At 42.9% G+C, this 17,989-nt stretch overlaps 1 protein-coding gene across 3 annotated transcripts; it reads left to right on the forward strand.

The window, feature by feature from the left end:
- Positions 1–6,036: 6,036 nt before the first annotated feature.
- Positions 6,037–17,784, forward strand: LOC140905797 (GTPase IMAP family member 2). 3 transcript variants are annotated; one of them, XM_073329287.2, is made up of 4 exons: positions 6,037–6,306; positions 8,947–9,019; positions 13,664–13,712; positions 15,351–17,784. In XM_073329287.2, the coding sequence occupies exons 2-4, from the start codon at positions 8,984–8,986 to the stop codon at positions 16,136–16,138; spliced, it is 873 nt and encodes a 290-aa protein (XP_073185388.2). In that variant the 5' UTR covers positions 6,037–6,306; positions 8,947–8,983; the 3' UTR covers positions 16,139–17,784. The 3 variants fall into 3 exon arrangements, with proteins under 3 accessions (XP_073185388.2, XP_073185389.2, XP_073185390.2); XM_073329288.2 differs by having other exon boundaries at positions 6,037–6,272; XM_073329289.2 differs by lacking the exon at positions 8,947–9,019.
- Positions 17,785–17,989: the final 205 nt, after the last annotated feature.

A 17,989-nucleotide genomic window follows, 5' to 3' on the forward strand; every position in this document is an offset into this window, starting at 1 on the left:
ACAATCCAGGAAGTTTTTGGATAATGTAGGGGACAATTTCCTGGTGCAAGTGCTAGAGGAGCCAACTAGGGGGGGAGCTTTTCTTGACCTGCTGCTCACAAACCGGGAAGAATTAGCGGGGGAAGCAAAAGTGGATGGGAATCTGGGAGGCAGTGACCATGAGTTGGTTGAGTTCAGGATCCTGACACAGGGAAGAAAGGTAAGCAGCAGAATATGGACCCTGGACTTCAGGAAAGCAGACTTCGACTCCCTCAGGGAACTGATGGGTAGGATCCCCTGGGAGAATAACATGAAGGGGAAAGGAGTCCAGGAAAGCTGGCTGTATTTCAAGGAATCCCTGTTGAGGTTACAGGGACAAACCATCCCGATGTGTCAAAAGAATAGTAAATATGGCAGGCGACCAGCTTGGCTTAATGGTGAAATCCTTGCAGATCTTAAACATAAAAAGAAGCTTACAAGAAGTGGAAGATTGGACAACTGACCAGGGAAGAATATAATAATATTGCTTGGGCATGTAGGAATGAAATCAGGAAGGCCAAATCACACCTGGAGCTGCAGCTACCAAGGGATGTTAAGAGTAACAAGAAGGGTTTCTTCAGGTATGTTGGCAACAAGAAGAAAGCCAAGGAAAGTGTGGGCCCCTTACTGAATGAGGGAGGCAACCTAGTGACAGAGGATGTGGAAAAAGCTAATGTACTCAATGCTCTTTTTGCTTCTGTCTTCATGAACAAGGTCAGCTCCCAGACTGCTGCGCTGGGCATCACAGCATGGGGAGTAGGTGGCCAGCCCTCTGTGGAGAAAGAGGTGGTTAGGGACTATTTAGAAAAGCTGGACGTGAACAAGTCCATGGGGCCGGATGCGTTGCATCCGAGAGTGCTAAAGGAATTTGCGGCTGTGATTGCAGAGCCATTGGCCATTATCTTTGAAAACTCGTGGCAAACGGGGGAAGTCCCGGATGACTGGAAAAAGGCTAATGTAATGCCAATCTTTAAAAAAGGGAAGAAGGAGGATCCTGGGAACTACAGACCAGTCAGCCTCACCTCAGTCCCCGGAAAAATCATGGAGCAGGTCCTCAAGGAATCAATCCTGAAGCACTTACATGAGGGGAAAGTGATCAGGAACAGTCAGCATGGATTCACCAAGGGAAGGTCAAGGCCCCCAGATTCCTAGTTTAAAGTTCTCTTAATCAGTTGTGCCAGCCTCCATCCTAGAAATCTATTTCCTTCCCTACTCAGATGAAGTCCATCCCGAGAGAACTGTCCTCTGTCCATGAATGCATCCCAGTGGCCATACATAGAATCACAGAATCATACTTCTTTAACTTGCTGACAAGAGTACTGTGGGAGACCGTGTCAAAAGCTTTGCTAAAGTCAAGAAACAATACATCCACTGCTTTCCCTTCATCCACAGAACCAGTAATCTCATCATAGACGGCGATTAGATTAGTCAGGCATGACCTTCCCTTGGCGAATCCATGCTGACTGTTCCTGACCACTTTCTTCTCGTGTAAGTGCTTCAGGATTGATTCCTTGAGGACCTGCTCCATGATTTTTCCGGGGACTGAGGTGAGGCTGACTGGCCTGTAGTATACAGCCGTGGGTAGGAGAATGTATATAAGGAGGAAGGGCAGTGTGGATCCCAGTCTAATAGGTCATACTGGCTGTAGAATGACCGTGCCTAATAGGGTACAGAACGTGAGCGAGGCCAAACAGCAAAAATTAAGATGTTTGTACACTAATGCGAGGAGCCGAGGTAACTAAATGGAGGAACTAGAGCTACCGGTGCAGGAAGAGAAACCAGATATTCTAGGGAGAACAGAAACAGGGTGGAATAGTCGTCATGACTGGAGTACGGGTATGGAAGGGTGTGTGCTGTTTAGGAAAGACAGAAATAAAGGCAAAGGTGGTGGAGTAGCATTGTATATCAATGATGAGGTAGAATGTAAAGAAATAAGAAGGGATGGAAAGGATAAGACAGAGTCCATCTGGGCAAAAATTAAATTGGGGAAGAAAACGACTCGAGCCTCCCCTGGGATAGTACTTGGGGTGGGCTATAGACCGCCGGGATCTAATTTGGATATGGATAGAGCCCTTTTTAATGTTTTTAATAAAGTAAATACTAATGGAAACTGTGTGATCATGGGAGACTTTAACTTCCCAGATATAGACTGGAGGATGAGTGCTAGTAATAATAATAGGGCTCAGATTTTCCTAGATGCAATAGCTGATGGATTCCTTCATCAAGTAGTTGCTGAACCGACTAGAGGGGATGCCATTTTAGATTTGGTTTTGGTGAGTAGTGAGGACCTCACAGAAGAAATGGTTGTAGGGGATAATCTTGGTTCAAGTGATCATGAGCTAATTCAGTTCAAACTGAACGGAAGGATTAACAAAAATAAATCTGCAACTAGGGTTTTTGATTTCAAGAGGGCTGACTTTCAAAAATTAAGGAAATTAGTTAGGGAAGTGGATTGGACTGGAGAACTTAGGGATCTAAAGGTAGAGGAGGCCTGTGATTACTTTAAACCAAAGCTGCAGAAGCTATCGGAAGCCTGCATCCCAAGAAAGGGAAAAAAATTCATAGGCAGGAGTTCAGAGTAACAGCCATGTTAGTCTGTATTCACAAAAAGAAAAGGAGGACTTGTGGCACCTTAGAGACTAACCAATTTATTTGAGCATAAGTTTTCGTGAGCTACAGCTCACTTCATCGGATGCATACTGTGGAAAGTGTAGAAGATCTTTTTATACACACAAAGCATGAAAAAATGGGTGTTTACCACTACAAAAGGTTTTCTCTCCCCCCACTCCACTCTCCTGCTGGTAATAGCTTATCTAAAGTGATCACTCTCCTTGCAATGTGTATGATAATCAAGTTGGGCCATTTCCAGCACAAATCCAGGTTTTCTCCCCCCCCCCCGCCCCAAACCCCCTCTCCTGTTAGTAATAGCTTATCTAAAGTGAATACTTTCCTTACAATGTGTATGATAATCAAGGTGGGCCATTTCCAGCACAAATCCAGGGTTTAACAAGAATGGGGGGGGGGGTAGGAAAAAACAAGGGGAAATAGGTTACCTTGCATAATGACTTAGCCACTCCCAGTCTCTATTCAAGCCTAAGTTAATTGTATCCAATTTGCAAATGAATTCCAATTCAACAGTCTCTCGCTGGAGTCTGGTTTTGAAGTTTTTTTTGTTGTAATATCGCAACTTTCATGTCTGTAATCGCATGACCAGAAAGATTGAAGTGTTCTCCGACTGGTTTATGAATGTTATAATTCTTGACATCTGATTTGTGTCCATTTATTCTTTTACGTAGAGAAAAAGGAGTTGTAAACCAAATTGGATGAGCAAGCATCTCAGAGAGGTGATTAAGAAAAAACAGAAAGCATACAGGGACTGGAAGATGGGAGGGATCAGCAAGGAAAGCTACCTTATTGAGGTCAGAACATGTAGGGATAAAGTGAGACAGGCTAAAAGTCAAGTAGAGTTGGACCTTGCAAAGGGAATTAAAACCAATAGTAAAAGGTTCTATAGCCATATAAATAAGAAGAAAACAAAGGAAGAAGAAGTGGGACCGCTAAACACTGAGGATGAAGTGGAGGTCAAGGATAATCTAGGCATGGCCCAACATCTAAACAAATACTTTGCCTCAGTCTTTAATAAGGCTAAAGAGTATCTTAGGGATAATGATAGCATGACAAATGGGAATGAGGATATGGAAGTAGATATTACCATATCTGAGGTAGAAGCGAAACTCAAACAGCTTAATGGGACTAAATCGGGGGGCGCAGATAACCTTCACCCAAGAATATTAAAGGAATTGGCACCCGAAATTGCAAGCCCATTAGCAAAAATTTTTAATGAATCTGTAAACTCAGGAGTTGTACCGTATGATTGGAGAATTGCTAACATAGTTCCTATTTTTAAGAAAGGGGAAAAAAGTGATCTAGGTAACTACAGGCCTGTTAGTTTGACATCTGTAGTATGCAAGGTCTTGGAAAAAAATTTGAAGGAGAAAGTAGTTAAGGACATTGAGGTCAATGGTAAATGGGACAAAATACAACATGGTTTTACAAAAGGTAGATCGTGCCAAACCAACCTGATCTCCTTCTTTGAGAAAGTAACAGATATTTTAGACAAAGGAAATGCAGTGGATCTAATTTACCTCGATTTCAGTAAGGCATTTGATACGGTGCCACATGGGGAATTATTAGTTAAATTGGAAAAGATGGGGATCAATATGAAAATTGAAAGGTGGATAAGGAATTGGTTAAAGGGGAGACTACAACGGGTCCTACTGAAAGGTGAACTGTCAGGCTGGAGGGAGATTACCAGTGGAGTTCCTCAAGGATCAGTTTTGGGACCAATCTTATTTAATCTTTTTATTACTGACCTTGGCATAAAAAGTGGGAGTATGCTAATAAAGTTTGTGGATGATACAAAGCTGGGAGGTATTGCCAATTTAGAGAAGGACAGGGATATCATACAGGAGGATCTGGATGACCTTATAAACTGGAGTAATAGTAATAGGATGAAATTTAATAGTGAGAAGTGTAAGGTCATGCATTTAGGGATTAATAACAAGAATTTTAGTTATAAGCTGGGGATGCATCAATTAGAAGTAACAGAGGAGGAGAAGGACCTTGGAGTATTGGTTGATCATAGGATGACTATGATGCTCACCTGGAATACTGTGTGCAGTTCTGGTCTCCCATGTTTAAGAAGGATGAATTCAAACTGGAACAGGTACAGAGAAGGGCTACTAGGATGATCCGAGGAATGGAAAACTTGTTTTATGAAAGGAGACTCAAGGAGCTTGGCTTGTTTAGCCTAAGTAAAAGAAGGTTGAGGGGAGATATGATTGCTCTCTATAAATACATCAGAGGGATAAAAACTGGAGAAGGAGAGGAATTATTTAAGTTCAGTACCAATGTGGACACAAGAACAAATGGATATAAACTGGCCACCAGGAAGTTTAGTCTTGAAATTAGACAAAGGTTTCTAACCATCAGAGGAGTGAAGTTTTGGAATAGCCTTCCAAGGGAAGCAGCGGGGGCAAAAGATTTATCTGGCTTTAAGATTAAACTCGATAAGTTTATGAAGGAGATGGTATGATGGGATATCATGATTTTGATAGTTAATTGATCTTTAAATATTCATGGTAAATAGGCCTAATGGTCTGTGATGGGATGTTAGATGGGGTGGGATCTGAGTTACCCAGGAAAGAATTTTCTGTAGTATCTGGCTGGTGAATCTTGCCCATATGCTCAGGGTTTAGCTGATCGCCATATTTGGGGTCGGGAAGGAATTTTCCTCCAGGGCAGATTGGAAGAGGCCCTGGAGGTTTTTTGCCTTCCTCTGTAGCATGGGGCACGGGTCACTTGCTGGAGGATTCTCTGCTCCTTGAAGTCCTTTTTCACTCGGAGGGTGGTGAAACACTGGAATGCCGTTACCGAGGGAGGTGGTGGAATCTCCTTCCTTAGAAGTTTTTAAGGTCAGGCTTGACAAAGCCCTGGCTAGGATGATTTAGTTGGGGATTGGTCCTGCTTTGAGCAGGGGGTTGGACTAGATGACCTTCTGAGGTCCCTTTCAACCCTGATATTCTATGATTCTATGATTTGGTAAATATGTCCATTTTAAGGGACAAAATATAGGATTGTACCCTGGAAGATATATGTGCATGAGAAACAATACAAAATGCACAACTGGATTCATCAGGAGTTCTGACCTGCATTCCTGCTCTGGTCCCGGCAAAAGCATCACACAGACAGAGCAAACACTTTGTTCCCCCCCCTCCAGATTTGAAAGAATCTTGTCCTCTCATTGGCCATTTTGGTCAGGCGCCAGCAAGGTTACCTTAGCTTCTTAACCCTTTACAGGTAAAAGGGTTTTGCCTCTGGCCAAGAGGGATTTTATAGCACTGTAAACAGAAAGGTGGTGACCCTTCCCTTTATATTTATGACACAGGCTGAATGTTCTCATACGTTGCTACTGTTCTACACAAACCACTTCCTGTAAAATTCAGACTTGTTTATTTCGCAAATGGTATTTCCTGTTCAGTGGCAGTAGCTCATCCCACTGCATTTACTTAGAATGAAATTTGGATCACTGAGTAGTTTGTTTTCATTTTCACAACAATTTCATTAACTACTAATTTGAAGCAACTGTCAAAAAGAGGAAACCAGAAGACTTCAGACATTTTTGTATAATACCACCGGCTGGAAGGACTGTGCAGAAGATGGAAATATCTGCTTAATCTGAAGAAATATCACAGGTTTGATCTCCAAGTTGACCAGATGATGAAGAAGGTGTGTGTGTGTGTGTGTGTGTGTGTCTATAAGAGTGAGAGAGAGGCATAGGGAGAGAAAATAAGGGTGGGCAAGAGAGGTATTTTAAACTGGCTACAAAGCTTGACAAATGAAAACACTTCTAAGGTAGCAGGAGGAAATACAGGGAACAAGCCTTTGTCTTTCTGTTTGATATTTAGGTGCCTAAAGCCTGCCTGAGATCTGTTTCCAAAGGGGATAAGGGAGCACATGGGGGTGGAGGGGAATAAAGTTTTGACAGAGAATGCTTGACATTTACAGATGGTATGCATTTATTCCCAAATGCTGCAACAACCCAAGATAGCCGGGTGTAATTTTGGACAGCCTGGAGACTACTGTGTCCATGAGAGTCCAGCCCTCCCCCAGCCCTGCCCTTGTCCCAAGTTAGTGGAGGCACAAAGTTATTATAAAGCCACCTTCCTCCTTACTCAATCCCACGGCTGAGCTCAGCTCAGGTGCAGAGATGCCCAGTCCCCTCAAACCTGTCTTCTGATACTTATAATGATTTCTCACTGTCTATCCTCCACCTGCTTTGACTAAATGTATGGCTTTGTCTCATCTGCCTTCAGTTAATGTCTCAAAGACAAAAAGGCATCCTCCCCAGAACTTTATTTTGTCTTATGCGCTCCTCAACTCAATATTTCCCTTTTATTTCATTACCTAAAATCAGCCAAGGGAGGGGACACCAGGGGTAACAGTGTAGGAATCCATGTTTACCTGGGCTTGCTATGTGCACAATTTGCAGGTTTAGAGTCAAACCAGAGTTTTTTAAAGATGGTATTGTATTGAGTCTCTGTAGGCCATCTGCCTAGCTACTTTTTAATTTACTATAGCCATCCTAGCACAACGAGCTCACCGACACTATAGATTCAGGCTTAGTCTGGCACAAAACAAAAGCAAGCAGCCAGTCCAAAAAATGAAAATATGAATATATGATGTGTAATGTAAAATGAAATCCTGAGTGGTCTGTCCTTCCTCCACTCACTGCATACAAACGAGTCCACAGTATGGGGTTCCCATGACAAAGCCAGAGTGTGATCCTCAAACCAGGTGAAAAAGGCAGGGAAATGCCTGTCTTGCCTGCAGGGCCCAATTCAGTAGGACTATGGAACAGTCTGAGGTGGGTGTCTCTCAGTCTCTCACATTGAAGCCATTCCACTTTTTATTCAATGTGTGTTGGGCCAGAATGATTATATAGAGCACAGCACTCACTTGAGACATGGGGAAACCCTGTTCAAATCCCTACTCATCAGACAAAGGGGGAATTGAACTGATGTCTTCTATCCCCTGGGTGACTTCCCTAACCACTGGGCTGAAGGTTATAAGGGAACTGTTGTCTTCCAACCATCAACCATTCTGTAGGGAGTTAGGCTGGCAACGAAGCTGCCTGACTCTACAAGAGGGGTTCCTGGCTGTGGGTTGCAAGTAGAACAAGGTGCCTTCGTGCAGTTCTGGCTTTAGGCACCAAATTCCTTGAGGGGGCAGGACTTAGGACCACACCCTTCTCAGCAGTATCTCCTATTGGCTCCTTGCCTAGCATCCTGGCTTTTACCTATCTCTCCCCATGCATTGTACAGGGAGCCTAGGTGCCTAACCCACAGTTTGTGGATTCCAGTGATTTTCAAGACACCTAAAAGTCCCTTTATAGATTCTGGCCTTAGACCCCGATACTGCAATTGAATCCACTAGCACCATTTCACTTTGGAAAAGCCACAATTACAGTCAATGGATCTCCATGCAGGCACAGCATCCATGCTAGTGTAATGTCGACAAACCCCGGTCGTTGACGGGCAGGATAGAACCGGGGACCTCTGAAGCTTAGTGTATGAGACTCTACCGCATGAGCCAAAAGCCAGATGGCTGGTAGCTAAGCCTGTAGAGCAGACTCATTTGCTTTCTCTCTCTAAGGGTCTCTGTGCCACTAGAGGGGATAGAACACCACACCCAGGAGGTGTGTGGGTTACACTAGCACAGGGGTCGGCAACCGTTGTCAACCAGCCCATCAGGGTAAAGCCGCTGGCGGGCCTGGCCGGTTTGTTTATCTGGAGCATCTGCAAGTATGGAGCCCCGCAGCTCCCATTGGCCGCAGTTCGCCTTTCCTGGCCAATGGGAGCTGCAGGAAGTGGCGTGGGCCGAAGGACGTGCTAGCCACTACTTCCCACAGCTCCCATTGGTCGGGAACAGTGAACCGTGGCCAGTGAGAGCTGCGGGGCTCCGTGCCTGCGGACACTCTAGATAAACAAACCAGCCCAGCCGGCCAGCGGCTTTACCTGACGATAAAGGGTGACAAAGGTTGCCGACCTCTGCACTAGCAGCTCCAATTCTAGGATCGAGATCTTAGCTTCTAAGCTCTTGTGGTAGGGACATGAAGGAAGAGTTTCAAAGGCACAAATATCAGTTAGGGACCTAGCGTCCATGGACATTAAATGCAACTTATGCCTCTGAAAATCTCCCCCCTTGTCTTCACTTCATCTGTAATGCCATGCATATTCATGGCACTGTATAAATAAAATAATTAAGAAATAAACCACCCTTCAGTTTGCACAAGAACAAAGAGACACACATGAGATGGGATTTGGTCTTGGCTTTCATGAGTATTAACCAGTTCCATTGATTTTTCAGGAAAAAAGCTGTTTAAGATCCCTGTTTTAAAGGAGAAATGTCAGCCTATCAATCACTTGGAACAACCATGCCGGTATGTACTAGTGAAGGACAAATCCACAGAGGTTCTAAGGTTTGGTTACTATGTGTCAGAACCAACTTGATAGAGAAACCAGACTTGTAAGCTCATGAGAACAGGCCCTTTTGAGATTGTGAGCAGCACTGTGAGCTGGCAGCAAGTGATCAAAAAGTAGATCATAGAGAAATATAGGTGGGAAGCTTAGGATGGCAAAATCAGATGCACACACAGAATCTATCTTTGACTCTGGGTCTTCCTCTGCTTTCTTGAATCCCGGCTTGAACAATTGCTAGAAAAACACACACTGCCTCCTAACTAGGTCAGATCATGGTCCATCTTGCCCAGTAGCCTGTCTATGACAATCGCTCGTGCCAGAACTTCAGGAGGAGTGTCCAGGACAGGGCAGTATCTTCCACTCCTGGCTTCTGGTAATCAGAGGTTTAGGATCACCCCGAGCATGGGCTTGTGTCGTCTGGCCTTTTTGGCCAATAGCCATTGATAGACCTATTCTCCATAAACGTATCCAGTTCTTTTTTGAACCCAGTTATACTTTTGGACATCATAACTTCCCACAGAAATGAGTTCCACAGGTTAGTTAGGCATTATGTGAAAAAGTACATCCTCTGATTAAACTTCCTGCCTATTAATTTCATCAGGTGAAAGCATTCTTCTAAAGCTGGATGAATAAACGGGGTAGGGAGGAACAGGGATTTTTCAATAAATTTTTATACTGACTTTTTTTCAAAATTTCAAAAAAAAATTGATCAGCTCTGTCGTTGGTAAAAGAACAAAAGAAGTTAATGAAAATATTTTCAAAATTTTCCCTGTTTTCTTTTTAAAACCAGTTCTAGTTCTATGAAGCTTTGCATATGCTGAAATAACAATTTGGAAACAGTTTGAAAATTGTGACAGGTTTCAGAGTGGTAGCCATGTGAGTCTGTATCAGCAAAAAGAACGAGGAGTACTTGTGGCACCTTAGAGACTAACAAATGTATTTGGGCATAAGCTTTCGTGGGCTAAAACCCACTTCATCAGATGATTGGAGTGGAAAATACAGTAGGGAGATAGAGATTAGAGATAGATATATATAGATATAGATATATATAGCCAGAAGAGTACCCAGAAGTAACCTACTACAGGACAGGCCCAACAAAGAAAGTAACAGAACGCCACTAGCCGTCACCTTCAGCCCCCAACTAAAACCTCTCCAGCACATCATCAAGGATCTACAACCTATCCTGAAGGACGATCTCTCACGCTCAAAGACCTTGGGAGACAGGCCAGTCCTCGCTTACAGATAGCCCCCCAACCTGAAGCAAATACTCACTAGCAACCACACAACAAAAACACTAACCCAGGAACCTATCCTTGCAACAAACCCTGTTGCCAACTCTGTCCACATATCTATTCAAGGGACACCATCATAGGACTTAATCACATCAGCCATACCATCAGGGGCTCATTCACATGCACATCTACCAATGTGATATATGCCATCATGTGCCAGCAATGCCCCTCTGCCATGTACATTGGCCAAACTGGACAGTCTCTACGCAAAAGAATAAATGGACACAAATCAGACATCAAGAATTGTAACGTTCAAAAACCAGTTGGAGAACACTTCAACCTCCCTGGACACTCAATTACAGACCTAAAAGTGACAGGTTTCAGAGTAGCAGCCGTGTTAGTCTGTATTCGCAAAAAGAAAAGGAGTACTTGTGGCACCTTAGAGACTAACCAATTTATTTGAGCATAAGCTTTCGTGAGCTACATCTGATGAAGTGAGCGTAAGCTACATCATGAGTTGAATCCGATGAAGTGAGCTGTAACTCATGAAAGCTTATGCTCAGATAAATTGGTTAGTCTCCAGACCTAAAAGTGGCAATTCTTCAACAACAAAACTTCAAAAACAGACTCCAACAAGAAACTACAGAACTGGAATTAATTTGCAAACTGGACACCATCAAATTAAGCCTGAATAAAGACTGGGAGTGGATGGGTCATTACACAAACTAAAAACTGTTTCCCCATGCTAATTTTCCCCCTACTGTTACTCACACCTTCTTGTCAACTGTTTGAAATGGGCCACCCTGATTACCACTACAAAAGTCTTTTTTTCTCCTGCTGATAATAGCCCACCTTAATTGATTTGTCTCATTAAGAGTTGGTATGGCAACCCCCATCTCTTCATGTTCTCTGTGTGTGTGTATATATATATATATATCTTCCTACTGTATTTTCCACTCCATGCGTCTGATGAAGTGGGTTTTAGCCCACAAAAGCTTATGCCCAAATAAATTTGTTAGTCTCTAAGGTGCCACAAGTACTCCTCATTCTTTTTGAAAATTGTGAAACTCTAACCGTGTGATCCCACATAGTCACAATAAGATACCTCAGTTTACTACAGTGATTCATGTTATACCAGTGGAGTTTTCTAATGTAGAAGAAAAGGTCAAATACCCTGTCTAACTCAGTCACTTTAAATTCCACAACACAGTCTGTCACTCTTAGTGCACATTGGTTCTTATGACATCCTCATCATGGTCGTATCTGTGTGTCTTTAGTACCACTGACATGGTGTTGGCAGCCTAGCTGATGGTGAATCACTGTCTCCCCCAGTGCTCTCATGTAAATAGTGAAGAGAAGCGCGGATAGTCTGGATCTCGGTGAGTCTCAGGTGAGGGCCTTCAGAGAAGAGGAACAGTTACCACAGTTACCAGAGTTTTGCTTGAATTTAGTAATAGGAACAGCTATAGTGTTAGGCCATCTACTCCTGCTATGTCACGTCAGTGGGTTAGCAGTGGCTTCTGGTCCACTGTGTCTAAAACTGCAGAAAGGTCCAGCAACATGGGCATGGAAAGCTTACCTGTGTCCATGGTCATCTTTTTAGTGCCACTAGAGCTGTTTCTGTGCTGTGCCCTAGTCTGAACCCTGATTGTGAGACATCCAGGATGTTGTCTGATGTCACATGTTGCTGGCACTTTGTGGTTACTACTTTCTCCTTGATTTTGGCCAGAAATGGAAGGTTGAAGACAGGATAATGGTTGGAGGGCATTAGGGACTACTGATGGATTCTTGAGGATTGGGTGAAGTATTGTGCTTTTCATGGATTTTGGCGGGTTTGTTTTCTGAAGAAGGCATTGACTATTTCCACTGGTAGTGAACATAGTTTTTGCTTTCCCGGGCGTTCATCAACCAAGAGGGGTAGGGATCCATTTCGCAGGTTGCGGCTCTAATATTTTTCAGGTCTTTTTGATCTTCAGCATGTGTCAAGGGATCGAATTCAGTCCAGGGTAGCTAGAGGAATAGTATGATCTGGTCAGGAATGGAGATTTCTTTCCCATTTAGTTCTATGCACATTTGGTTGATCTTATCAGCAAAGTTCACTGATGCAGTGATTAATAGAGTCATAGGACTGGAAGGGACCTTGAAAGGTCATCTAGTCCAGTCCCCTGCATGCACGGCAAGACTAAGTATTATCTAGACAGGTGTTTGCCTAACCTGTTCTTAAAAATCTCCAATGATGGAGACTCCACAACCTCCCTAGGCAATTTATTCCAGTGCTTAACCACCCTGACAGTTAGGAAGTTTTTCCTAATGTCCAACCTAAACTTTACTTGCTGCAATTTAAGCCCATTGCTTCTTGTCCTGTCCTCAGAGGTTAAGAAAAACAATTTTTCTCCCTCCTCCTTGTAACAACCTTTTACATACTTGAAAACTGTTATCATGACCTCTCTCAGTCTTCTTTTCCAGACTAAACAAACCCAATTCTTTCAATCTTCCCCCATAGGTAATGTTTTCTAGACATTTAATCATTTTTGTTGCTCTTCTCTAGACTCTCTCCAATTTGCCAACATCTTCCTGAAATGTGGCGCCCAGAACTAGACACAATACTCCAGTTGAAGCCTAATCAGTGTGGAGTAGAACAGAAGAATTACTTCTCGTGTCTTGCTTACAACACTCCTGCTAATACATCCCAGAATTTAGAAAATGTCAGAATGAAACATTTCAACTTTTTCTGAATTTTTTTCCAGCCAAAATATTTTGGCAAATTCAACCCAAATTCGCAAAATGTTTTGGTTGACCCAATTCAGGATTTTTCAATGAAAAAAATTGCATCAAAATTTTTTGCCCAGCTCTGGTTGTGCCATCTTCTCCCAAAATTGGCTCTAACTGAATCATAGCCACTTAATTTATGAACTGACACCTGTTTTGTACAAGTCAGTGCTGCAAAGGCAGTATCAGTACTGAAGTACAAGCTGCATTCTCTCTGCCTTGTGCGTCAACAGCCAAACTGTTGACTAAGTTCTGATTCCAGAACTTCTATTGCTGATGAAAATGGAGGTATGTACAAGGCTGCAATAACAGAACCGATTTTCAAAGACTAAACTTAACTCTCGACTTCAGGAGGACGACCCATGTGCTTAAAGTTAGGCAGATGTGATGAAAACACTAATGGAGGTTAAACATGAAATATCAAGGTATCATGTTCAGAAACTCACTTTTCCGACCATAATAGACTTACATAGCAGTGATTATTGTTATTACTATTTATTATGTGTATTACTGAGTTTTTCTAAATGAGTATTTTTCTATGTTCTGAGTTCCTTGGTTAAAGTATGTTTGTAAATAACATATGTTTTATTACAAATATTTCAGGATGAGATGGATGGGACCAAGCAAAAAGGAGAGAATGTCACCTTCTATGGTAAGACAGTTACACAAAAGGCCCTATTCTGGTCTCACTTCTATATTTTGCTCAGCTCAAGTTTTTCAGTAAAGTAAAAGAGAACCCCACAAGCTCTAGGGGATTGAGGCATATTCTGAATATACCTTTAGTTGCCCAAAATTATTTTAGTGGCTCTAGCATGGGTGCAGTTACTGGGGGAATGGCAGTGACATTACCTCTGTAACTTTGTCTTCTGCTGGGGACAACCCTCACAAAGAAAATCCCTTTGCCAGTAGCTGTAAATTTGTCCATATCTCAGGCTGCTACAGCAGCTGCAAACTGTAAATCAAGAACATACCACTTTTGATCAAGAAAGAGATGAGAGTAGAAGCAAGGCAGAGCTTCATTCCAATCCAATGACACTGAGAGTCTGTGTACCAGGCACACCCCATTCCCCAGCTCCCCCAATCATTTCCAGGCAGATCCGGACAACTTTTTTCAAATTTTAACCCAAAAAATGGAAACAAATGTGTATGAAATGTGTTATCCTGCTTGACCAGCTATATAGAGCTAGGGAAGAACAGGAGGTAATTTATAGGCAAGTCAACCTGATTCACTGTATGCAACACAGCAGAAGTGGGTTTTTAAGAGGGATTTTGATGTGGACAGAGTAAGAATTTTGCAGGTGAGATTAGCAAGATCATAGCATGCGATGGGGGCTACAATAAAGAAAGCACACAGGTGATTGTGCAAGAATCTGAAAAAACAGATTAGGAGCATTAATAGAGTGGAGGAGATGGGGCAAAGCGAGGATATGTAATGAGGTGCAGAGTCCTATAGTAATTTGAAGGTAGAGACAAGAAGCTTAAATGTGATGGTCAAATGTTCAGAGATTTGAACATCTGAAGGAGGAAATGGTCTGACCAGAACACAAGGGTTTGTTTTTATAGGCCTCGTATTTACATCTGACGTTAGGATCCAGTACAAAGAGCGTCAGCTCTGTGTGTGGGTCCAGGGGTTATCTGTGTAAAACCAGAGACAGAGGTGTTCCGATTCGACAGTGATGAGTGAGGTATAAGAACCTATTCTGTCAGACAGGGAGCCAACGGCAGACTAGAAAGAGAGAAGTTGCATGATCGAACCAACAGGCAAGGAAGACACATTTAGTGGTAATATTTTGAATGGACTGAAGGGTCTGATGTGTATGTCTGGGAAGCCAGAGAGGAGGAGTTGCAGTAATCAAGGCAGAATACACTGAGGTTCTGAAAGGGAACTTAGGTGTAGGGCTGGAGAGAAAAGGACAGAACTTGAAGGTGCTGAGGAAGAAGAACCAGTTGGATTTGGATCTGGCCTAGATGTGTGAGACAGAGGAGAGAGAGGAGTAAAAAAGCGCCCCCGGACTGCTGGCCTGAGTGACGGTGAGAATGGTGGTGATCCAAAGAGTGATAGGGAAAGGAGGAAGCAGAGAAGGTACGGGAGAGAGGATACGGAGTTTAGGTCATGTTCAATTTAAAGTGACAAGACATCCCAGAGGACAGAGACAAGCTGGGATGAGGGACTGGATGGATGTTGTTTACTCTGGGACTCTCAGCCTCAGAATTAGGTGTAACTCCTACTCATTTACTTTTATCTATGCAATGATGTTCTGACTGTCAAACCTGTCCCCATCAACTGCAGATGACGGCAGGAAATCGGAACTCAGAATCATCCTTGTTGGCAAAACTGGAGCTGGGAAAAGTGCAACAGGAAACTCCATCCTTGGGAAAAGAAAGTTTGAGTCCAAACTCGGGGCAAAGTCAGTAACTTTGACTTGTGAAAAGGGGCAAAGGAGCTGGAATGGGAGGGAGCTTGTGGTTATTGACACACCTGCCATTTTTGACCAAAAGGCTTTTGAGCCAGTAACATCTAGAGAGATTGTTCGCTGTATCGCGCTCTCTGCCCCTGGCCCCCACGCTCTGCTGCTGGTGACCCAGCTGGGCCGTTACACTGAGGAAGACAAGTACGCAGTGAAGCGAGTACAGGAGATTTTTGGAGTTGAATCCATGAGGCACATGATTGTCCTGTTCACCCGGAAAGAAGATTTAGCGGTCGGCTCACTGCATGACTACGTGAGATACTCAGATAACAAAGATCTGAAGGGGCTGATTCAGAAGTGTGGGGATCGATATTGTGCTTTCAATAACAGAGCAACCGGAGCAGAACAGGCTGAACAGGTTTCTGAGCTGATTGAAATGATCCAGAGAACGGTTCAGGAGAATGGGGGCAGGTATTACGTCAGTGAGGTGTATTTGGAACCTAATTTAACGGAACAAAAAGTGAGGTATCTTACTGGAATAAATAAAAGAACCAGGGTGACCACTCTGTTTACCAAGTATAGGAAAGTTATTTTGGCCTTTGGGGTTGCTGCAGTAGTTCTTATTATTGTACTTCTCCTGATCTACCTTGTCACTGACAGTCATTCATAAAGTCTCATTGCAACCTAACCCTGCTGCGTCCCAAACCCTGCATCTCAGCTTCTCAGGCACCCTCACCCTTATGCCAGTGCAGCACATTCAGACAATATGACTAAAGCTATCCGCATTTGTTCTTTATTAATGATATATATTAGAATAATTTAAATATGCTGAGCCAGTTTCTACACTCAGATAAACTGTTGTAAATCCAGAGTTACTCCATTAACTTAAGAGCAACCGTATGGATTTACAGTCCTGTATCAGCTCTCAGCCTGCATTTGTAATGGAGTGTTTCCATTAGCTTCACTGGAATACTCTGCATTGACAGCCAGGTCACCGAGGGAAGAATTTGGCCCTTTGGCTAGAGCTGAGAGATCTATTCAGCTTTCACATAAACTTATAGTAGCTCAAACTGCAACATCAAACAGGGCAGTCATTTTACTAAAAATAAAATCTCAGACACTTACAGGGCAAAGTTCAGACTAGGTGTAAATTGGTGAAACTCGACTGACCTTACTGGAGTTACACCAAGGATTAGCCTGGCCCCATTGCCGAAGCTTCTTTTGATATTTTGAAAAGCAAACTTTAAAACCCACCAAAGATGTGACATGGTGATATGCAGCATTGTTTTTTCTTTTCTTTAAGATATCCTGTCTAAGCTCCTAAATGCTTAAATCCCATTTGAAAATGAGACTTATGCTCTTAAACCAGTTAGGCATTGCAATGCTGAGAGCAACAAAGCCTAAATGCCTTTAAGAGTCTAGCCCTATGTCTACAAGGAAAATTAACCTTACAGAATCAGCCTTGGTTTTTCACACTGTTAAAAGTTACAATGCTAAGATTAAATTACTTTAGCTTACTTACAAAGTTGTGACTGTTAAATTAATTTCTCCAAGCAAACCCAGGCTGTGAGTCTGAGTCCCTCAATCCCAACTGCCAAAGGGTCATTGTCCTATAACAGCAACTCCTACTTGGCCTGTCCGCCACATGGCTGTCAGAGTATTTATCTGTAATGAAGGTCATGTGAGAGTCAAATGAAAGCTTATAGCATACTGCATGATGTTTGTACAGGAAATAATTAAATTGTGTGTATGTATTAAAATATGTTCAAATCACAGGGTTTGATAAACGGGGTTGACAAACAAGTCTTTCCCCAGCAAAGGAATGTTGATGTACCTGTCTGCCTAGGTCTCTGATGTAAGTCAAGTATTGTGAAGCCAAATGCAATGGCAGGTACATTTGCATCTGAGGTAAACAGGAAGATTAGGTTAGCCGGAGGATGAAGAAAGCACCATGATGTCAGCACACCAGAGAACAAGCGGAGAGGGGGGTGGGTACACTGGAAAAAGAATCCATTTCCAAGGTTTACTGGATAATAAGAAGGAGGAAGAAAAACTCCTTGGTTATCCTTCACTGAGGAAGCAAACAAGACAGTGCTCTTTGCATTCATGAAAGTTGGATCTTGGCCATGTGAGCCAGTGACTTTAGGTGAGAAACTGCTTTACATAAGATTAACTTGCTGAAGTTAAGTCCTAGTCTTGTAGAAGCGGCTTATCTTTTTGTTTTATTTGTAATCAATTATTTCCATTATCCTTACTCAGTATCACTTAAATCTCTAGCTTTGTTAATAAACTTCTTATTATTTATCACAAGTACCTCTCTGTGTTGTAATATGAAGCCATGTGTGAATCCTCAGTTGAATCAAACAGGCTGATGTGTACAATGTCTCTTGGGAGCCAGCAAACTGGGTAATTTCGGGGAGTGTCCAGTGACGGGGCTGGGCACAACATGGGAATGCTCTTAAAGGGGATTCAGGAACTGGGCTGTACCAAGTGTTACCCACAAGGCCAAGTAAAGGCTAAG

This window comes from Lepidochelys kempii, chromosome 2, assembly GCF_965140285.1.
Source record: "Lepidochelys kempii isolate rLepKem1 chromosome 2, rLepKem1.hap1, whole genome shotgun sequence".
Lineage (NCBI taxonomy): Eukaryota > Metazoa > Chordata > Testudines > Cheloniidae > Lepidochelys > Lepidochelys kempii.

What these genes read in the sequence shown, in the direction of transcription:
- LOC140905797 (XM_073329287.2), top strand. Translation starts at nt 8,984, where the DNA reads ATGTCAGCCTATCAATCACTTGGAACAACCATGCCG. An exon ending in CACTTGGAACAACCATGCCG is followed by an intron (nt 9,020 to 13,663) that starts GTATGTACTAGT and finishes CAAATATTTCAG; the next exon opens with GATGAGATGGATGGGACCAA. An exon ending in AGAGAATGTCACCTTCTATG is followed by an intron (nt 13,713 to 15,350) that starts GTAAGACAGTTA and finishes CATCAACTGCAG; the next exon opens with ATGACGGCAGGAAATCGGAA.